Source organism: Ornithorhynchus anatinus, chromosome 1 (genome assembly GCF_004115215.2).
Source record: "Ornithorhynchus anatinus isolate Pmale09 chromosome 1, mOrnAna1.pri.v4, whole genome shotgun sequence".
NCBI lineage: Eukaryota > Metazoa > Chordata > Mammalia > Monotremata > Ornithorhynchidae > Ornithorhynchus > Ornithorhynchus anatinus.
The window spans coordinates 11,629,058-11,645,175 of record NC_041728.1 but is presented as its reverse complement, the minus strand read 5'-3'; the positions used below and the strand labels follow the sequence as shown (position 1 = coordinate 11,645,175).

Genomic DNA, 16,118 nt, shown 5'->3' with positions numbered 1-16,118 from the left:
ACATTCCCTGCCTATAGTAAGTTTACAGTTTTGGCTGGGGGAGGCAGATATTAATATGAAAATAGGTAATTTATAATGTATAATACATAATTTCAAGATATGTACATAGGTGCTGTGGGGTTGGGGGTGGAGAGAATGTCAAATGTCCAAAGGTCACAGATCCATGTGCATGGATGACACAGAAGGGAGGCTAAGCCAAGGAAAAGTAGACTTAATTGGGGAAGGACTCTTGGAGGAGATGTAACCTTAATACTTAGAAGGTGGAGAAAGCAGTGGTCTGGCAAATATGGAGGGATAGGGAGTTCCAGGCCGGGGGAAGATGTGGGGAAAGGGGTCGGTGGCGATTTAGATGAGATCGGGGCACTGTGAGCAAGCTGCACTAGAGGAGCGGAGCGTGCCGGCTCAGCAGTAGTAGGAGTAAGCAGTAAGCACTTAATACATACTATTCCTATTAACAGAATGTGTACAGCCCCCCAAAAAAGGCAAAACATGAAAAGCAGAAAGTGACATAGACACAATACTGATATATTTAGAAATGATCATTCTCTTTTTTGTTTAATGCAGTAAATGTGCATAAGTGCTACCGAACTAAACATCTGGAATTCAGTACAGTAAAACAAACAGGAATTTACACATAGATAATGGCTAATATCAAGTGAGTACATCTGAGGCTTGCAGATGATCAGGCTTGCAGTAGATCTGAGGTCTGCAGACATCAGTAGGGAACCATTTTACAAGCAATTGAGATGAAAGTTCTTTGTGACACAAAATAAGTCCCATTCGCCAACTTTTCTGCGCTTACCACCCAAGGTGTATTGTTTCTTAGCAATACACAGGGACGGTATGGGATGTGTGCACTTTCAATCGTTCGCCATAAACAGGATGAGCTGAACAGAGTACGGTCAACCTGGACCCGTTCTGCGGAGAGGGAATCTGACCGGCACCCTCTCAAGTACATTGAATAAGTGGAAAAGATCAAAACGGCTTTATCTTTAGAAACGGTATATTGCAACAAATCCTTTAAATAAAAATAATTTTCAAGATCAGCTTATAAGTGCATTTTTAAGGAATAATCCTTTACACAGAAGTACACAATCCACCCCCCACCCCACCCCAACACACACATACAATTTTCCCAGTATGTCTTTAGATCTTACAATAATCCTCTCTCTTCAAATCAACAGTTACAGTAGTGCAAAACTCTCTTTGTAGCGATTCCAAACAAAACTCGGTCCCCTAGTAAGCAAGGACAGCGAGAATCTCACCCCAGATGATTTTTCTCCAGAGGGGTTATCAAGTAGAGAATACGCCTCTGGAGAGAAATCATTTGGGGTGAGATTCTCGCTGCTCTTACTCTTCTTGATAACTAGGGAGTTAGGTATGGAGTCCACCATGCAGGAGACCTGAGAATACAATCCTAAGTGTCGATTCTGCAACGGGGAACACATCGAAAGGGAAACTCTTTTCCCCCCCCAGTTGAGAAGTTGAATTTACAAAATGGGTTTTCATGCAATAAGGCAAACTAGAGAGTAGAAGGAATTATTTCAGAAACTAAGGGAAATACCTCCTCACAACCTACCATATTGCCTTATGCTCCGGTTCCCATTGGCAACAGGTAAGATAATATGCAATAGGATCTTGTCAATTGGAGGCAAACCCAGATCCTTTAACTCTAAGAAGAGGTTAATATTAAAATTTGCTTTATGCACAAAAGGTGTTCATAACCTGACACCAAAAGCAATACGGATTTGGTTCGCTTGTCTTCTTCACAAATGAACTGTGTAGCTGTGTTGGTACAAATGAATGCGAGTGGTAGATATAAAAAGGAGATATGCAATCAACTATAAACTTGGCAGTACTTGTTTTTTAGATGCCAACTGGCCGTAAAGGTATCTGGTGGAATGGTAGAATGACTTGGTTTCTTTTATGGAACTCCAGGAAGAGTTGTTGACGGTTCTCTTTAGGAGTTGTGCACCTTTCCAAGCAGCCCTACTCAAATGTAAATAAACTGCACCAACAGGGCCAAAGGTACAGAATCTGGGTAAAACTCCATCGGAGTAGGTTCCACTACTCTGATTTTTGTTTTGTTCCTCCTGAAATGTATAAAACCTAGAAAACAGTAATGGATTACTTCTTGGATAAAAATATTCACATAAAAAAACCACATTTACCTTTTCTAATCAGACTGAGATTTACATGTTTGTAGATTTAATCAAATCACAGCTGAATATCCTAACTGGTGTTCTGGCCTTTCTACTATGAATTAGAAGAACGAATCTATCAACATTATCATCTTTACATAGGATCGCTTAATGCATTACATTATCCTCCATGGCTAACGAGGCTTTCACACAGCAGAAGCCAAACTTGAAACCTCTAGCAAATTGATTCTGTACAATGGTAAGTGTATTTTCAACGGACGTATGCGCCTTTGTACACTATTTACACGTTCTCTTCATCGTGATAAAGAGGCAAAATAAATAAAAAAGGGTAAAGAAAGGAAATGCTGCGGAGGCTGTGGCTTTTTTTTTTTCTCTTTTATCTTCCCCAAACAGATGCTGGTCTCCTCAGCTAGCCCAGATTGTTTTTCTTCCTCCTACTAGGGCTGTGACTGGGATCTTGTTTCAGTTCTTGGTATTGCACCTGTTTAAACACAGAGTTCAGAGAAAGATTGGTCAGGTGGCCACCTCCCGGAAAAGGAAGGCACAGAGGAGGGATGAGAGGCTGTGCCAGGGAAGAGCCCTCGCCCCAGTGCATCTGCAACTGGGGTACAAGAACGACGGGACGGGGGTGCCGGAATAAGAACGACCAATAGCACTAGGAAAGTACTGACAGGAAATACTCCACCCGGGCACTAAAGCAATTCTGGGGAAGAGTTTATTTTTTTTGTTTTTTTTTTTTTCCCCAACTTCACAAGAGAGTCTGTGAACAACCAACACACTTCTCCCCCGCAAACACACTGCTAGCTGAATCCGAACACCACAGTTCTCCGTGAACATAATCAGTCTAAACCAAGGGGCAGAGTGTTACTTATGTCAAGGAATGGAGCGTTCTGCTAACGACGGTGGCCCAAGTCAAATCTAAGCAGGCCAGTCAGTATAAGCAATTACAGAGTGCCGATCCTTTCCAAGTTCGGTCTCTGCACTGCGATGGAGGAAAAAGAATCTAATCCCCAAAAGACCCTCCCCATGAACCGCTCCCGCCATTCCTTTCTAGACGCTAGAGGAGAATGTTCCTTGGGTGAAGTGTACGCTGGCCCATTTTGCTTTCATTATCTAATATTCTTATTTCCTCTCTTCAGGTGCTGCTGGCCTCAGGCAGCCACATTCCCCTCAACCAGCTCCAGCTGAACGCTGCTTGGAAGCCTCTCACAATACACCCCTGCAGGTTGGTCGTGCAATTCCCCCCACCCCCACCCTTTGCTCGGCTCCATTTCCCAAACATTCTCCTCTCGACCAGTTAACTGAGATCCTCGTGGGCAGAACCATGGAGAAGGCTAATTCCTGAACTGGAAACCCCGCTGCAGGCTCTGTTAACCTTAACGGCTCTCCCAGAAGGTTTGAATTTCTAAATCAGCAGTAGAGAGCACAAACGTTAAAACGGGACGCCACACCCTGTTAAAAATGAGGGAAAGAGAATTCGGCAAAACAACCCTCACCCCATGAGGTTCGACATTTTCCAAGGTTAAAAGCAAGGGAAATCTTTTCCCAGAGATACCCACCACTTGGACATCTGAAGGAACTCTCGAAAGGAAGTCAAGTAGCTCGTTGTTATCAATTGCATATGGACTCCGGAGCTTCTTTGTAAATTTATTGATGCCTGCAAGAGAGAGAGTTCAAACATCATTACAATCTCCAGAGTTTTCTATTCTCCTCTCGTGATGGAAAACACATTTCCGGAGAGGGGCAGACGGTGAATCTAAGATCTATCTTGTGAGGCGATTCCTCGCTTTTACTTGGAAAACCGCAAAGTGGGTTCTCTGCCCTTTATGCTGCTTCTGGAGTCCCTTTGTTCCACGGCAACACTCTCTCCAGGACAGCAGCCAGGCCTGACCTTCCGGGATTCTGGGGGAGTCACCGGGCAGAAGCACATAGGGTAGAACCTTCTACCTACAAATGTCCCCTCTCCAGGATGGAGACCTCAAATTCTTTTCACCTGGGGAGGCGGCATCCTAAATTTCAGCTTGAGGGGCATTTTCAACAAAACAAAAAACCTCAAGCATCTCCATTTTCGTTTTTCTTCCAAGGAAAATACAATCCGAAAGTTCAAAAGGCACTTTTGTTTCTCCCGGTGACCTGACCGGGGAAGGATTTGAAAGTGCCATTCGTAATTAAAGCCGCCGGCCACCTCTCGGGGAGTTCGCTTTGATGCTTTATGAGCATTGTCCTGAAAGAACCGGGGAGGGCTAGACTGGAGTCACCCGTTTCTTAGATAGGGAGCTGAGCTAGAAAAAACCATGAATATTCAATTCCTCCTGGAATACTGGTTTCAGTCTTTATCTCTCCACAGGGGACCTCCACATCTTAAGTGTCTGATTAATATTTCAGCGATCAGTCCGCACGGGAGGAAAACAGAAAGAAATACTGTTCTCTTGCCATTATCGTTTCTGAAACCGGAGGCCCAAATATCAGAGGTTATGGAACCAGACATCAACTGGTAGAGTCTGGCCACACTGACACCGGGATCCAGAAAGCGGGGTGTGCTCCCTAATGTGGGGCCGCCTACGAGCTGCCTCACTTCCCGCTTCCCCGGGGGCGGTGAACGGAACCAAGACTGCTTGGACATGTGGTCCCCCCTCTAACTCCCTCATTGAAGTCCGGCATCTGTTTTGAATACAACAGGAATGAATGAGGGATGAGAAACTGTAAGTTCAGCAGGGAAGCGGGAATCTTTCCTTTCACTGCAGACAGCAGACTGTCAGTGTCTTGAGGGAATCAAGAAAAAGATCATCCGTTGTGGAGGGGCCAAAGAGAAAGTTTCGAGTGGCAAAGGGGCAGGGTAAGATGTATCAGGGGAGCGGGAAAGTGACAAAAAATGGACACCACCCCAATCCAAGAGCACCAAGAGACTGCCCCTTTCGTTTTCGTCGACTGCTGTCAAGCACTTATTTTTACCCTCTTTCCCATTAAGCACCAGTTTCTTTTTTAATCCGTATCTCAGCCAGATGCTTTCTGGATTGGATGACCCATTTTGGTGCCTTGTTCATATAGGTTTAGCACGCTGTGGGTGGGGGGAGAAAAAAAATTCAGCTCCAACCTAGTTCTTTCTCTCTTCTGGTCCTGATTTATACATAGGGAAAGGAAAGGATTATTTGAAATCATTAACAGGGGTTTTAGATGGTAGTAGTCCACAGAGGCTGGAAATTGAGTTTTCCAAACCATGAATTTTGTCAGGGAGGAAAAAAGTTAACTCCTGACAGAACCGAATGCCGACAACCTCCGAGATACGGTCTCTAGGCTGGGAACCATCAGAAAGGGGGTGTATTTGCATTTAAAATGAGGTCAAAAAACATTCCCTTTAAAACAGGTTTGCCTACTGAATGAGGTTTGCCTACTTGCATCCACAAGCATCCTGTGAAATATCATGGGTACTTTCCCATTAGCCTAAAGGTGACCCCGTTAAGCAGGCTTCTGTGTACAGTTCCGTGTTTACATACACTTTCCCGTGATAAAGTGCTGAAGCAAAGAAGCATATTGTCCTAAATGCACCATACAGATTGAAATGCCCCTGTTTGCGTATAAGTGGGGGAAATAAATCAGAATAATATCTAGACAGAGCTACACTTTGATATATGAACAATCGGCACTTCCACATGTTTATAGTATGATGAAGCCGAGAGTGCCAGATGAGAAAAATGCATTCCGCCGGTCGGCCGGGATCTTTACAGAGTTGGGATCTTTAACTAACCTGTCTCTTTCCATCATGGACTAGCTTCGTGACCATAAATACGGAGAATTCCTGACAGTATAACTCATCTCTTAAAAAACAGTTTGTCCTAAGTAGCTCAGACAGATCAAAAAAGGTTTTACTTACCCCAGACAAGGACAATGTATCTCAGTGGAATGAAATACAGGATGACTGTGAACACACTGAGGGCGAATATGGCCAGCCAGCTTAAGAACGGGACAGTCCAGTTGAAGGTACTGAAGGGGAAGAGAACACAAAGGCAATCTAATTGCTTCAGACGCACCTCCCAAGGTAAGAACAAAATATATCGGCTTCCAACTTAGGAATTGAGCTAATTAAGTGCCATCTCTACTCAGCGGAAAGGGTAAGCTGAAAAGCAGGACAGCGGGGAAAAGGTCTCAACCCTTCTACTGCAAGCAGCAGAGAAGTAGCGTGGCCTAATGGATAGAGCCCGGCCCTGGGAGTCAGAAGGACCTGGGTTCCAATATCAGCTCCGCCACTTGTCCGCTACGGGACCTTGGGCGACTCACTTGACTTCTCTGGGCCTCAGTGACCTCATCTGGAAAATGGGAATTACGGCTGTGAGTCCCATGTGGAACAGGGACTGATTTGCTTGTTTCCACCCCAGTGCTTAGTACAGTGCCTGGCACACAGTAAATGCTTAACAAATACCACAATTAATATTATTATTATTATTATTAATACTCCAAGGAGATCAGGAAACAGTGAGTCATTCTGCCATCTTTTTCCATCAGCTGAATCCTAACAAGTCTTAGGCTGAGAGGCTGATTCCTCTCCTCACCCTCTCCGCTCCCCCGGTAATGAATGAGGTGATGTTCCGCGTCTTCCTGAGGTGCTTGGGAGGGTGGTGTGCCATGGATAAAATGCTGGCATTTCTAATGGTATTTGTTAATGATCAACTATCAAGACCCCCAGGCCCAAAGGGAAAGGAGGCCTGGGCAGGAAATTCAGTCTGAGGAGGAAAGTTTTTGTTTTCTTTTTTTAAACAGGGGGTCCTTGTTAGAGGGAAGCTTTCCTCTCGGTCTTGGACACACATTGCAAAAGTGGTGGGGATATATGCATTTTTTTTTTTAACCAACCTGTCCTCTCTCTGGGTGAAAGTTTGCAACACAGTGAAGAGTCAGGACTCCAACCTACTTCATTGGCTATAAATTGTTACTCATCCCAGATTCCTGGTGAATGTTCATTTGAGAAGTGAAGTTCTTGGAAAGCCTTTTAAAGACAGAAAATGGCCTGTGGGATCCAGATTCCCCACATTATTGGAAGGTTAGTGAGAACAAGGAGGAATGATGGCAAGGAAGAAAAGTGAACAAAGTAGTGAGAAAAGAGACGCAGACATCAAGGTGGCAGAGAAGTCTCTGGAAAGGGGAGATGACAGCTTCAAGATGGTGACAAAAATAAGACAAAATGAGTGGAGGAGTGACACATAATTCTGAAGTCATAAGCAGGAACTGTATCCCTCTCTCTTCCCACATGTCTAAACAGGAAAACCTTAGGGGAAATGAGGCAGGAAAGGAAAGAGGGAAAAAATGAGAAAGAAGAGAGAAAGAAAGGGAAAAATGATCTACAAAAAAAATGCCCTGAATGTTAAGGGTTGGAATCTTATTTAGCTAGGTGGCATTTTCCTGGCAAATTATGTGCCCTCTCAAGATGGCATCCAAGAGAAAGAATTCCTGGGATGGTTGCAGACAGTTTCTGAATATTCTTTAATACAATACCCCCTGCAAGAATTTTTTGCCCATTTTATATCACCGAATCGCATGAAATCATCAGGTTGTCAGGATTCTGGAGCTCTGAAGTGTAGTGAAAAGGCTCTGAACACCCAGCTTAGCTGAACCTCTGGAAGACTCCAACATTAGTCAGTCTGTAAGGACCACAAACCCTCACTGCAAAGTGCAGTGTAGAGACCACGGACAGCATCTCAGCCTTGAACCCATATAAGAATGTGCTTGAATGGAGTCCAGTTTCAGTGGATTTGGCCTAGATGAGTTCCTCCTCAGCTGCATACAATTTATGCACCTCTGGGCCTCTCCAGGTTGCTGATTCCCTTCAGCTAGTCTTGAATCGCTCTTCCTGGCTCCAAAGTGTAAGTGCTTTGGTCAAACTAGTCAGGAGGTTGTGTTCTGGTCTGGCTGTTCCTTTTGTCTTTGTCTCTTTTTTCCCCAGCAATTCAGATGTTTTCCAGAGAGAACATTATGGAATGATGATTAGACCGGAGAGTTCTCTTCTTCCTCAGGAGGATGCCCAACCTTTTCCCTCCTGCCTCAGTGGGAGAGCCAGAAGGTGGAGGATGTTCTTATATGCTTACAGGAACCTGTCTACCAACTCTATTATTCATTCAAGAGTACTTATTGAGTGCTTACTATGTGCAGAGCACTGTACTTAGCGCTTGGAATGTACAATTCTATTACACTGTTCTCTCTTAGTACAAGAGCTTAGTACAGTGCTCTGCACATGGAATAGGTGATAAGATCATGGGCCGGGGAATCAGAAGCACCGGGGATCAAATCCCAGCTGCACCACTTCAATCGATCATATTTATTGAGCACTTACTTGTGCGCACAGTACTGTACTAAATGCTGAGGAGAATACACAGAATACTATAAAAAATGAATAAAAATACAACTGACTGACTGTGGTTTGCCTTCCGTGCAAACAAGCCAAGGGTTCCTTCTGTGGGACGCACTGTCCTACTTTCACTTGGAGATGGATGTTGAGAAGATTGTCCCCCAGGGATGTTGGTGACCAGGTATGATGCCTCATTGCTACGTTCAAAGGAGACTGATTCTAGTTTGTGACCTTACAAAGGAAATTACAAGAGGCTCCTGGAATAGTTGTTACCTGAAGGGATCACTGCGACACGGGGACTTTTAACAGGCTGTGCGGTTCTGGGATCGGACTTCGTTGCCTAACAGATTCGGTCTGATACCCAGGGCAGTTGCGGGGAGAGATTTTTCCCGTCGGTGTCTCAAGATTGAGGAAGACTTGCCATATGCCTGATCGCTGATACTGAGAACTCGGCAAAGTCCACATTTCCCGTGGGCTGATCCACCATTAGTGTTCTGCCTCTGAGGCAATTTTCTCCATGTCCTCGAAGAGTGTGAAAATTCAAAATGGAAATTGCCCAAGGCTCCAAACAGAGGACTCCTTTTAAATTTCTATGTTAGTGGAAACACGGTAGAAGGAAGAGACTTGAGGAGACGAAATATCACAGAGAGGAAACACGAGGAAAGATTCCCTGAATAAATGGAGAGCATAAATGGAATTTTGGAAAGAAATAAGAGGACGCTTGTGCTTGACAGAAACCTGGGACCCTTGGCTATATTATACAAAATAAAACATGATCTCCCAGGAATATAAAAGGCTTTGGATGAATGACTCATCCCTTTGGTTTAAATAATTCACTTCTAACAAACTCTGTGTGGGCCAAAGAATTTAAATGTGCAGAACATTTTTTATTATAAATAATATACAAAACTCTGGGTGGAAACGTGACGGTACAGGCAGGTCACCACTGCAGCATCACTTTCTGGAACAGGACACTAGCAGCCCTCACGTATGTACTAAGCGATTGACATGATACCAAATTCCTCTCAACTGCAAGGTCGTTGGGTCGCAAAGTGTGCTGACTTAAGGATGGTCTCATTTCTTCCTCCAAAGTCACAATTATGTCCTTCCCCAACCTAGATCATTCCGCATTTTGCAAGAGAAACAACAGAAGCCCATGAGCCCCAGAACCAACGTAAAGCAAAATAAATAACGAGAAAGAGCAGTGCATCACCCCAAAGTCACACCCCCAGCTAAAGAAAAGTAATGCTCTACCCCCTTGCTGAGGAAAAATGGGAGCACAGTCTACAGAGTCAAAAGCCAGGGACTATCTGTCCCTAACACTCACTTCTTTATCCGCTCTCCGAAGGAAGCCACTTCATCAAGGATGTTCTGGACACTGACACACACTTCCTGGATGGCATAGATTTTATTGATAAATCCCTTCTTCTCACCATCCTAAAATAAAATTACAGAAAGATTCAACACTGGGGAAACATTCTTTGGGTCTTGGTTTCATCAGTGATTTCTGCAACACCCCTTAGATCTCTGAAACCCTCATGCACTGAAACCATCCTCCACAAGATGCATGAGTTCACCCGCTCTAGAATATTTATAAGCATTAAGGGTGAAGAGAACACAGGCATGACGATGATAGTGATGATGACTGGTGATGATATTTATCTAGTGCTTACTAAGTGGCAAGCAGCCCTGGAGTAGATACAAGATGAACACAGATAATCATAATAATAGCACTAATATTAATAATAATAATGGGGTAGATACAAGATGAACACAGATAATCATCATCATAATAATAGTAGTAATCGTAACAATAATGGGGTAGATATAAGATACAAGATGAACACAGGTAAACATAATAGTAATGATATTAATAATCATAATAATAATGGTATTTACTAAGCGCTTATTACGTGCCAAGCACTGTTCAAAGCACAAGGGTAGATACGAGGTAATCAGGTTGTCCCACATGGGGCTAACAGTCTTAATCCCCATTTTACAGATGAGGTAACTGAGGCACAGAGAAGCTAAGTGACTTGCCCAAGGTCACACAGCAGATAAGTGGCGGAGGTGGGATTAGAACGCACATCTTCTGACTCCCAAGCCCATGCCCTTGCCACTAGGCCACAGATCAGATACAGCTCCTTTCATTCATTCATTCATTCAACAGTATTTATTGAGCGCTTACTATGTGCAGAGCACTGTACTAAGCGCTTGGGATGAACAAGTCGGCAACAGATAGAGACGGTCCCTGCCGTTTGACGGGCTTACAGTCTAATCGGGGGAGACGGACAGACAAGAACAATGGCAATAAACAGAGTCAAGGGGAAGAACATCTCGTAAAAACAATGGCAACTAAATAAAATCAAGGCGATGTACAATTCATTAACAGAATAAATAGGGTAACGAAAATATATACAGTTGAGCGGACGAGTACAGTGCTGTGGGGATGGGAAGGGAGAGGTGGAGGAGCAGAGGGAAAAAGGGGAAAATGAGGCTTTAGCTGCGGAGAGGTAAAGGGGGGATGGCAGAGGGAGTAGAGGGGGAAGAGGAGCTCAGTCTGGGAACGCCTCTTGGAGGAGGTGATTTTTAAGTAGGGTTTTGAAGAGGGAAAGAGAATCAGTTTGGCGGAGGTGAGGAGGGAGGGCGTTCCGGGACCGCGGGAGGACGTGACCCAGGGGTCGACGGCTGGATGGGCGAGACCGAGGGACGGTGAGGAGGTGGGCGGTGGAGGAGCGGAGCGTGCGGGGTGGGCGGTAGAAAGAGAGAAGGGAGGAGAGGTAGGAAGGGGCAAGGTGATGGAGAGCCTTGAAGCCTAGAGTGAGGAGTTTTTGTTTGGAGCGGAGGTCGATAGGCAACCACTGGAGTTGTTTAAGAAGGGGAGTGACACGCCCAGATCGTTTCTGCGGGAAGATGAGCCGGGCAGCGGAGTGAAGAATAGACCGGAGCGGGGCGAGAGAGGAGGAAGGGAGGTCAGAGAGAAGGCTGACACAGTAGTCTAGCCGGGATATAACGAGAGCCCGTAACAGTAAGGTAGCCGTTTGGGTGGAGAGGAAAGGGCGGATCTTGGCGATACTGTAGAGGTGAAACTGGCAGGTCTCGGTAACGGATAGGATGTGTGGGGTGAACGAGAGGGACGAGTCAAGGATGACACCGAGATTGCGGGCCCGAGAGACGGGAAGGATGGTCGTGCCATCCACGGTGATAGAGAAGTCTGGGAGAGGACAGGGTTTGGGAGGGAAGATGAGGAGCTCGGTCTTGCTCATGTTGAGTTTTAGGTGGCGGGCCGACATCCAGGTGGAGACGTCCCGGAGGCAGGAGGAGATGCGAGCCTGAAGGGAGGGGGAGAGGACAGGGGCGGAGATGTAGATCTGCGTGTCATCTGCGTAGAGATGGTAGTCAAAGCCGTGAGAGCGGATGAGTTCACCGAGGGAGTGAGTGTAAATGGAGAACAGAAGAGGGCCGAGAACTGACCCTTGAGGAACTCCAACAGTTAAAGGATGGGAGGGGGAGGAGGCTCCAGCGAAGGAGACCGAGAATGACCGGCCAGAGAGGTAAGAGGAGAACCGGGAGAGGACGGAGTCCGTGAAGCCAAGGTGAGATAAGGTATGGAGGAGGAGGGGATGGTCGACAGTGTCAAAGGCAGCAGAGAGGTCAAGGAGGATTAGAATGGCTCCTGTTCCACACAGTCTAAGAGATAAGGAGAACAGACATTTATACCCAATTGCACATTAGAAAACTGAGGCCCAGAAAAGTTAAATTACTTGCCCTAGGACACACAGCAGGTAAGTAATGGACTGAGCCAGGACTAGAATCTGGGTTTTCCGACTCCCAGTCCCATGCTTATGCCACTGAGCCCCACCGCCTCCCAACTCCAACTGTGGCCACCACGATTTAATAAGAATCTGACCGAGCTGGATTAAGTAGAGCGAAGGGCAGCCGAAATCGTCAGGGGAATAGACAGCTCCCAAAGGAGGAGTGCCTGCAGGGTTAAGACTACAGTCCAGAAACCTAAAGACAGAGTGGGGGCCATTGAAAGGAAGAAGGGTGTGGGAGTCAGAGGACCTGGGTTCTAACCCTGCCTCGGCCTATGTATCTGCTGTGTAACCTTGGGCAAGTCACTTAACTTCTTTGTGTTTCCGGTACCTCATCTGTAAAATGGGGATAAAATCCTACTCCCCTCTACTTGGACTGTGAGTACTGTGTGGACTTACGTTCAACCTGATTAACTTGTATCTACCCCATCACTTCAGACAGTGATCGGCACATAGTGGGAGCTTAGCAAGTATAATAAAAATAATAGCAATAATAATAATGATCATCTAACTGAGAGGGGACATGTTTGGAAGGAACAGAATGAGGAAGACTGGACAGGGTGGCTGATTCATCGGGAAATGGCTCCTGGAAGGGAACGTGTCTGTTTGTTGTTACATTTTACTCTCCCAAGCACTTTCTGCAAGACTCTGAAGACGGAGCGGGGCGTGGTTTTGCAGATTTGAGCACGGTGGGAGTCCCATGCAGTGATGGAAGCAGCTATTAGAAAGCCTACAATGATTATGAGGCTTTGTTTAAGGTGGAAGAAAAGAGGTAGCCACTGGAGGGTCTTCACGAGGGAAGTGAAGCTTTCTAAATAGTTTATCGGAAAGACAATCAGAGCCTGCTGTAGGGCTCTAAACTAAAGTGAGTAGGGACTTGAGGCAGAGACAGGGAAAGTTGTAAGGAGTCTGATGCAGTAAAACTTGCCAGGAGGTGGCACAGACTTGAACTAGGGTGGTGGCCAGAAGGGTGCAGAGGAAAGGGTGGATCCAAGAGCTATTATGGAGGAAGAACTGGCAGAATTTAGAGCAGACTGAATGTGGGAGGTGAGTGACAGAGAGGCGTCAAAGATGCTACTAATTTTGCAATTTCTAGGAGGTTCCACCTCAGTGGGGAGGAAATCCCTTCTGCTTGAATTCAAATATAGCCACTGCTCAGCTCCTCTCTCTGCCCAGCAAAACACTCTCTGGGATAGTAAAGCCAAGGGGCCGGGGCTGACAGGAGAACGGTGGTGGAGGTGGAGATGGGGCTTTGGTGGTGAAGAACGAAGTCTTCTCTATTCCCTTCCTCCTCCTTCACTGCCTGCTCCTCCCCTGCCTAGGCCCTCTCTTCAACTTCGCAGTCAGCGAGGGGGCTGAGAGGAGGGGCAAAGACTGCAGTAGTGGGACCTGCTACGTTGGGATGATAGGGAGGGAAATGGAGTAGAATTGGAGTGGAGTTGAGGGAAGAAGACGGAGAACCAACCCTAGCGAGGGGAGGAGGAGGCAGCGTACGACAAAGCACCTATAGGGTGGGGACAGAGCTAGCGAGATACGACTGGAGTTTCTTGAGAAGTGGGGAAATTTTCAGACCATGTTTCCCCAATCCTCAAGGAACTCTAGGGGTTGCCCATCTGCTTCTGCATCGAACAAAATCTCCTCACCATTGTCTTTAAAGAACTTAATCACCTTGCCCTCTCCTTCCTCACCTCACTACTCTCCTACTATGACCCAGCCCACACACTTGGTTTCTCCAATGCTAACCTTCTCACTGTACGTCCATCTCATCTATCTCACCGCCGACCCCTCGTCCACATCCTCTCTCTGACCTGGAACACCTTCCCTCCTCATATCAGACAGGTAATTGCTCTCCCCCACTTCAAATCCTTATTGAAGGCATCTCCTCCAAGAAGTCTTCCCTAAGCTCTCTTCTCCCACTCTCTTCTGTGCCGATCTTACTTGTTCCTTCATCCATCCTCCCTCTCATCCCCACAACACATACATATATCTGTAATTTACTTATTGATATTAATGTCTGTGTCCCCCTTTAGACTGGGAGCTTATTGTGGACAGGGAATGTGTCTGTTGTTATATTGCACTCTCCCAAACTCTTAGTACAGTGCTTTGCACACAATAAGCACTCAGTAAATACAATTGAATGAATGAACAAACTTCAGATTCTCCAAAGGCAGCAAAAGCTCACATTCTGATAGGAACCTTCTGGGACAGGATGTTTGGTGGTATTGTCAGTCAATTAGTCAATGGCATCAATGGTATTGATTGAGAACTTAGTGTGTGCAGAGCATTCTACTTAGTGCATAGAAGAAACAAAAGCTGGGAGTAAGTTTAGAAAGGGGAAGATGAGTTCCATTTTGGACATTTGCGAGTTTAAGGTTTCGGTGAGATGCATCGCCGTTAAGAGCTGTGTGTATACTCTGGAACCACCTGCTCTCTCAGGCAGGCACCATGTCGAATTGGTGATCAATCCCCCTTCTTCAACCCTCCTAATGTCTACGAGAAGAATTGTCTGGAGAGGGCTTCGACCTCCCGAAGACCCAAGTAAGAAAAAAATCATGGGATTTCATCCCCACCAGAAGCATGGTCACTACTCCAGTGATTATTTTCCAAGCATAAACATTCAGTTCAGTGTTAGGATCATCATACCAACTGTGCGCTCGGCATAAATGCATAAGGAAATGCAGATCTAATTTCATAACTTTTACTTCCTCTGAACACTTGAATGTTTGCCAGATGCTTGTGGCAGTCAATGGTTTCTAAAGGAGCCAGGAAACTAGAATAACAATGTCGTCATATTGCTTATTTACATGTTGGTTTCCAGCCCAGAAGAGTCCAAAGCCCATATGTTCAGCACAACTGACTCGCAGCCATCTCTGGACTCGGGGCTCGCAAGCTACTGGTACGTACTATCCAATCAAGTGGAGAGAAGACATGGTGCTCAAGGAAACGGGGGCAAATTTAAAATCAACAGGCTCTCAAACTTTTAATCTAATTTCCCAAAAGTATAATTCATCCCACTTTTGCCAAAAGGAACGGTGTCACCCGGGATGGATGAATGGTGTGAGGGTTCTCAATGATCGTACCTCAAAACAAATCCTGGTTTTCTGATTCCAGCAGGCGCCAAACTTCATTGCCAACACAAACATGGGTGCCTCAATCGCCTCGGCTTTTTGTCCCCCCCAGGCACAACAAAGTAGTTTAACTCAATTATACAATTAAACATTCAAGAATGAATATAATAACTTGAGGCTGCTTCCTGTTCACTTCGCAACCACCGCTTTCTAGGCTAATAAACACCTTGTCTTTGACCCCGATTCTTGAGCTCGGGCTGAAAGAAGCAACACAGCGTAGCAGATAGTGCACGGGGCCTGAGAATCAGAAGGTCCTGGGTTCTAATTCTAGCTCTTCCAATTGTCTGCTGCGTGACCTTGGGCAAGTCACTTCACTTCTCTGTGCTTCGATTTTTGCATATGTATAACTCATTCATTCAGTCACATTCACTGAGCACTTACCGTGTGCACAGCACTGTACTAAGCGCTTGGGAGAGTCCAGTACAACAAAATGAGGATTAAGACTGTGAGCCCCATGTGGGACATGAACGGTGTCCAACTTGATTATCTTGTATCTAAGTGCTTAGAAAAGTGCCTGACACATAGTAATTGCTTAACAAATACACAAAAACTTTTTAAAAAGACCGATTACCGTGGATGGAGTCAGCATCCTCGGTTCTGAAATGGGGGGTATAAATGCACGGTAGTTGAAGAGGGGTGTGCAACTTTGAAAGGCACTTCCCAAAGTAGGCAGCCTTCT

At 45.6% G+C, this 16,118-nt stretch overlaps 1 protein-coding gene across 9 annotated transcripts in view; it reads right to left on the bottom strand.

Annotated features, from left to right (window-relative positions):
- Positions 1-509: 509 nt before the first annotated feature.
- MCTP1 (multiple C2 and transmembrane domain containing 1) overlaps positions 510-16,118 on the bottom strand; it is a 381,506-nt gene continuing 365,897 nt past the window's right edge. For 8 of the 9 annotated variants that reach the window (XM_029071442.2, XM_029071444.2, XM_039911172.1 and 5 more), the window contains 4 exons: positions 9,824-9,933; positions 6,034-6,143; positions 3,722-3,819; positions 510-2,643 (listed from right to left, as the gene is read on the bottom strand). In XM_029071442.2, coding sequence (XP_028927275.1) covers positions 2,572-2,643; positions 3,722-3,819; positions 6,034-6,143; positions 9,824-9,933 — 390 coding nt within the window. In that variant the 3' untranslated portion in view covers positions 510-2,571. Of the gene's footprint in view, positions 2,644-3,721; positions 3,820-6,033; positions 6,144-9,417; positions 9,612-9,823; positions 9,934-16,118 lie in introns of those variants that run through there. The other variant, XM_039911174.1, reaches the window with a different exon arrangement.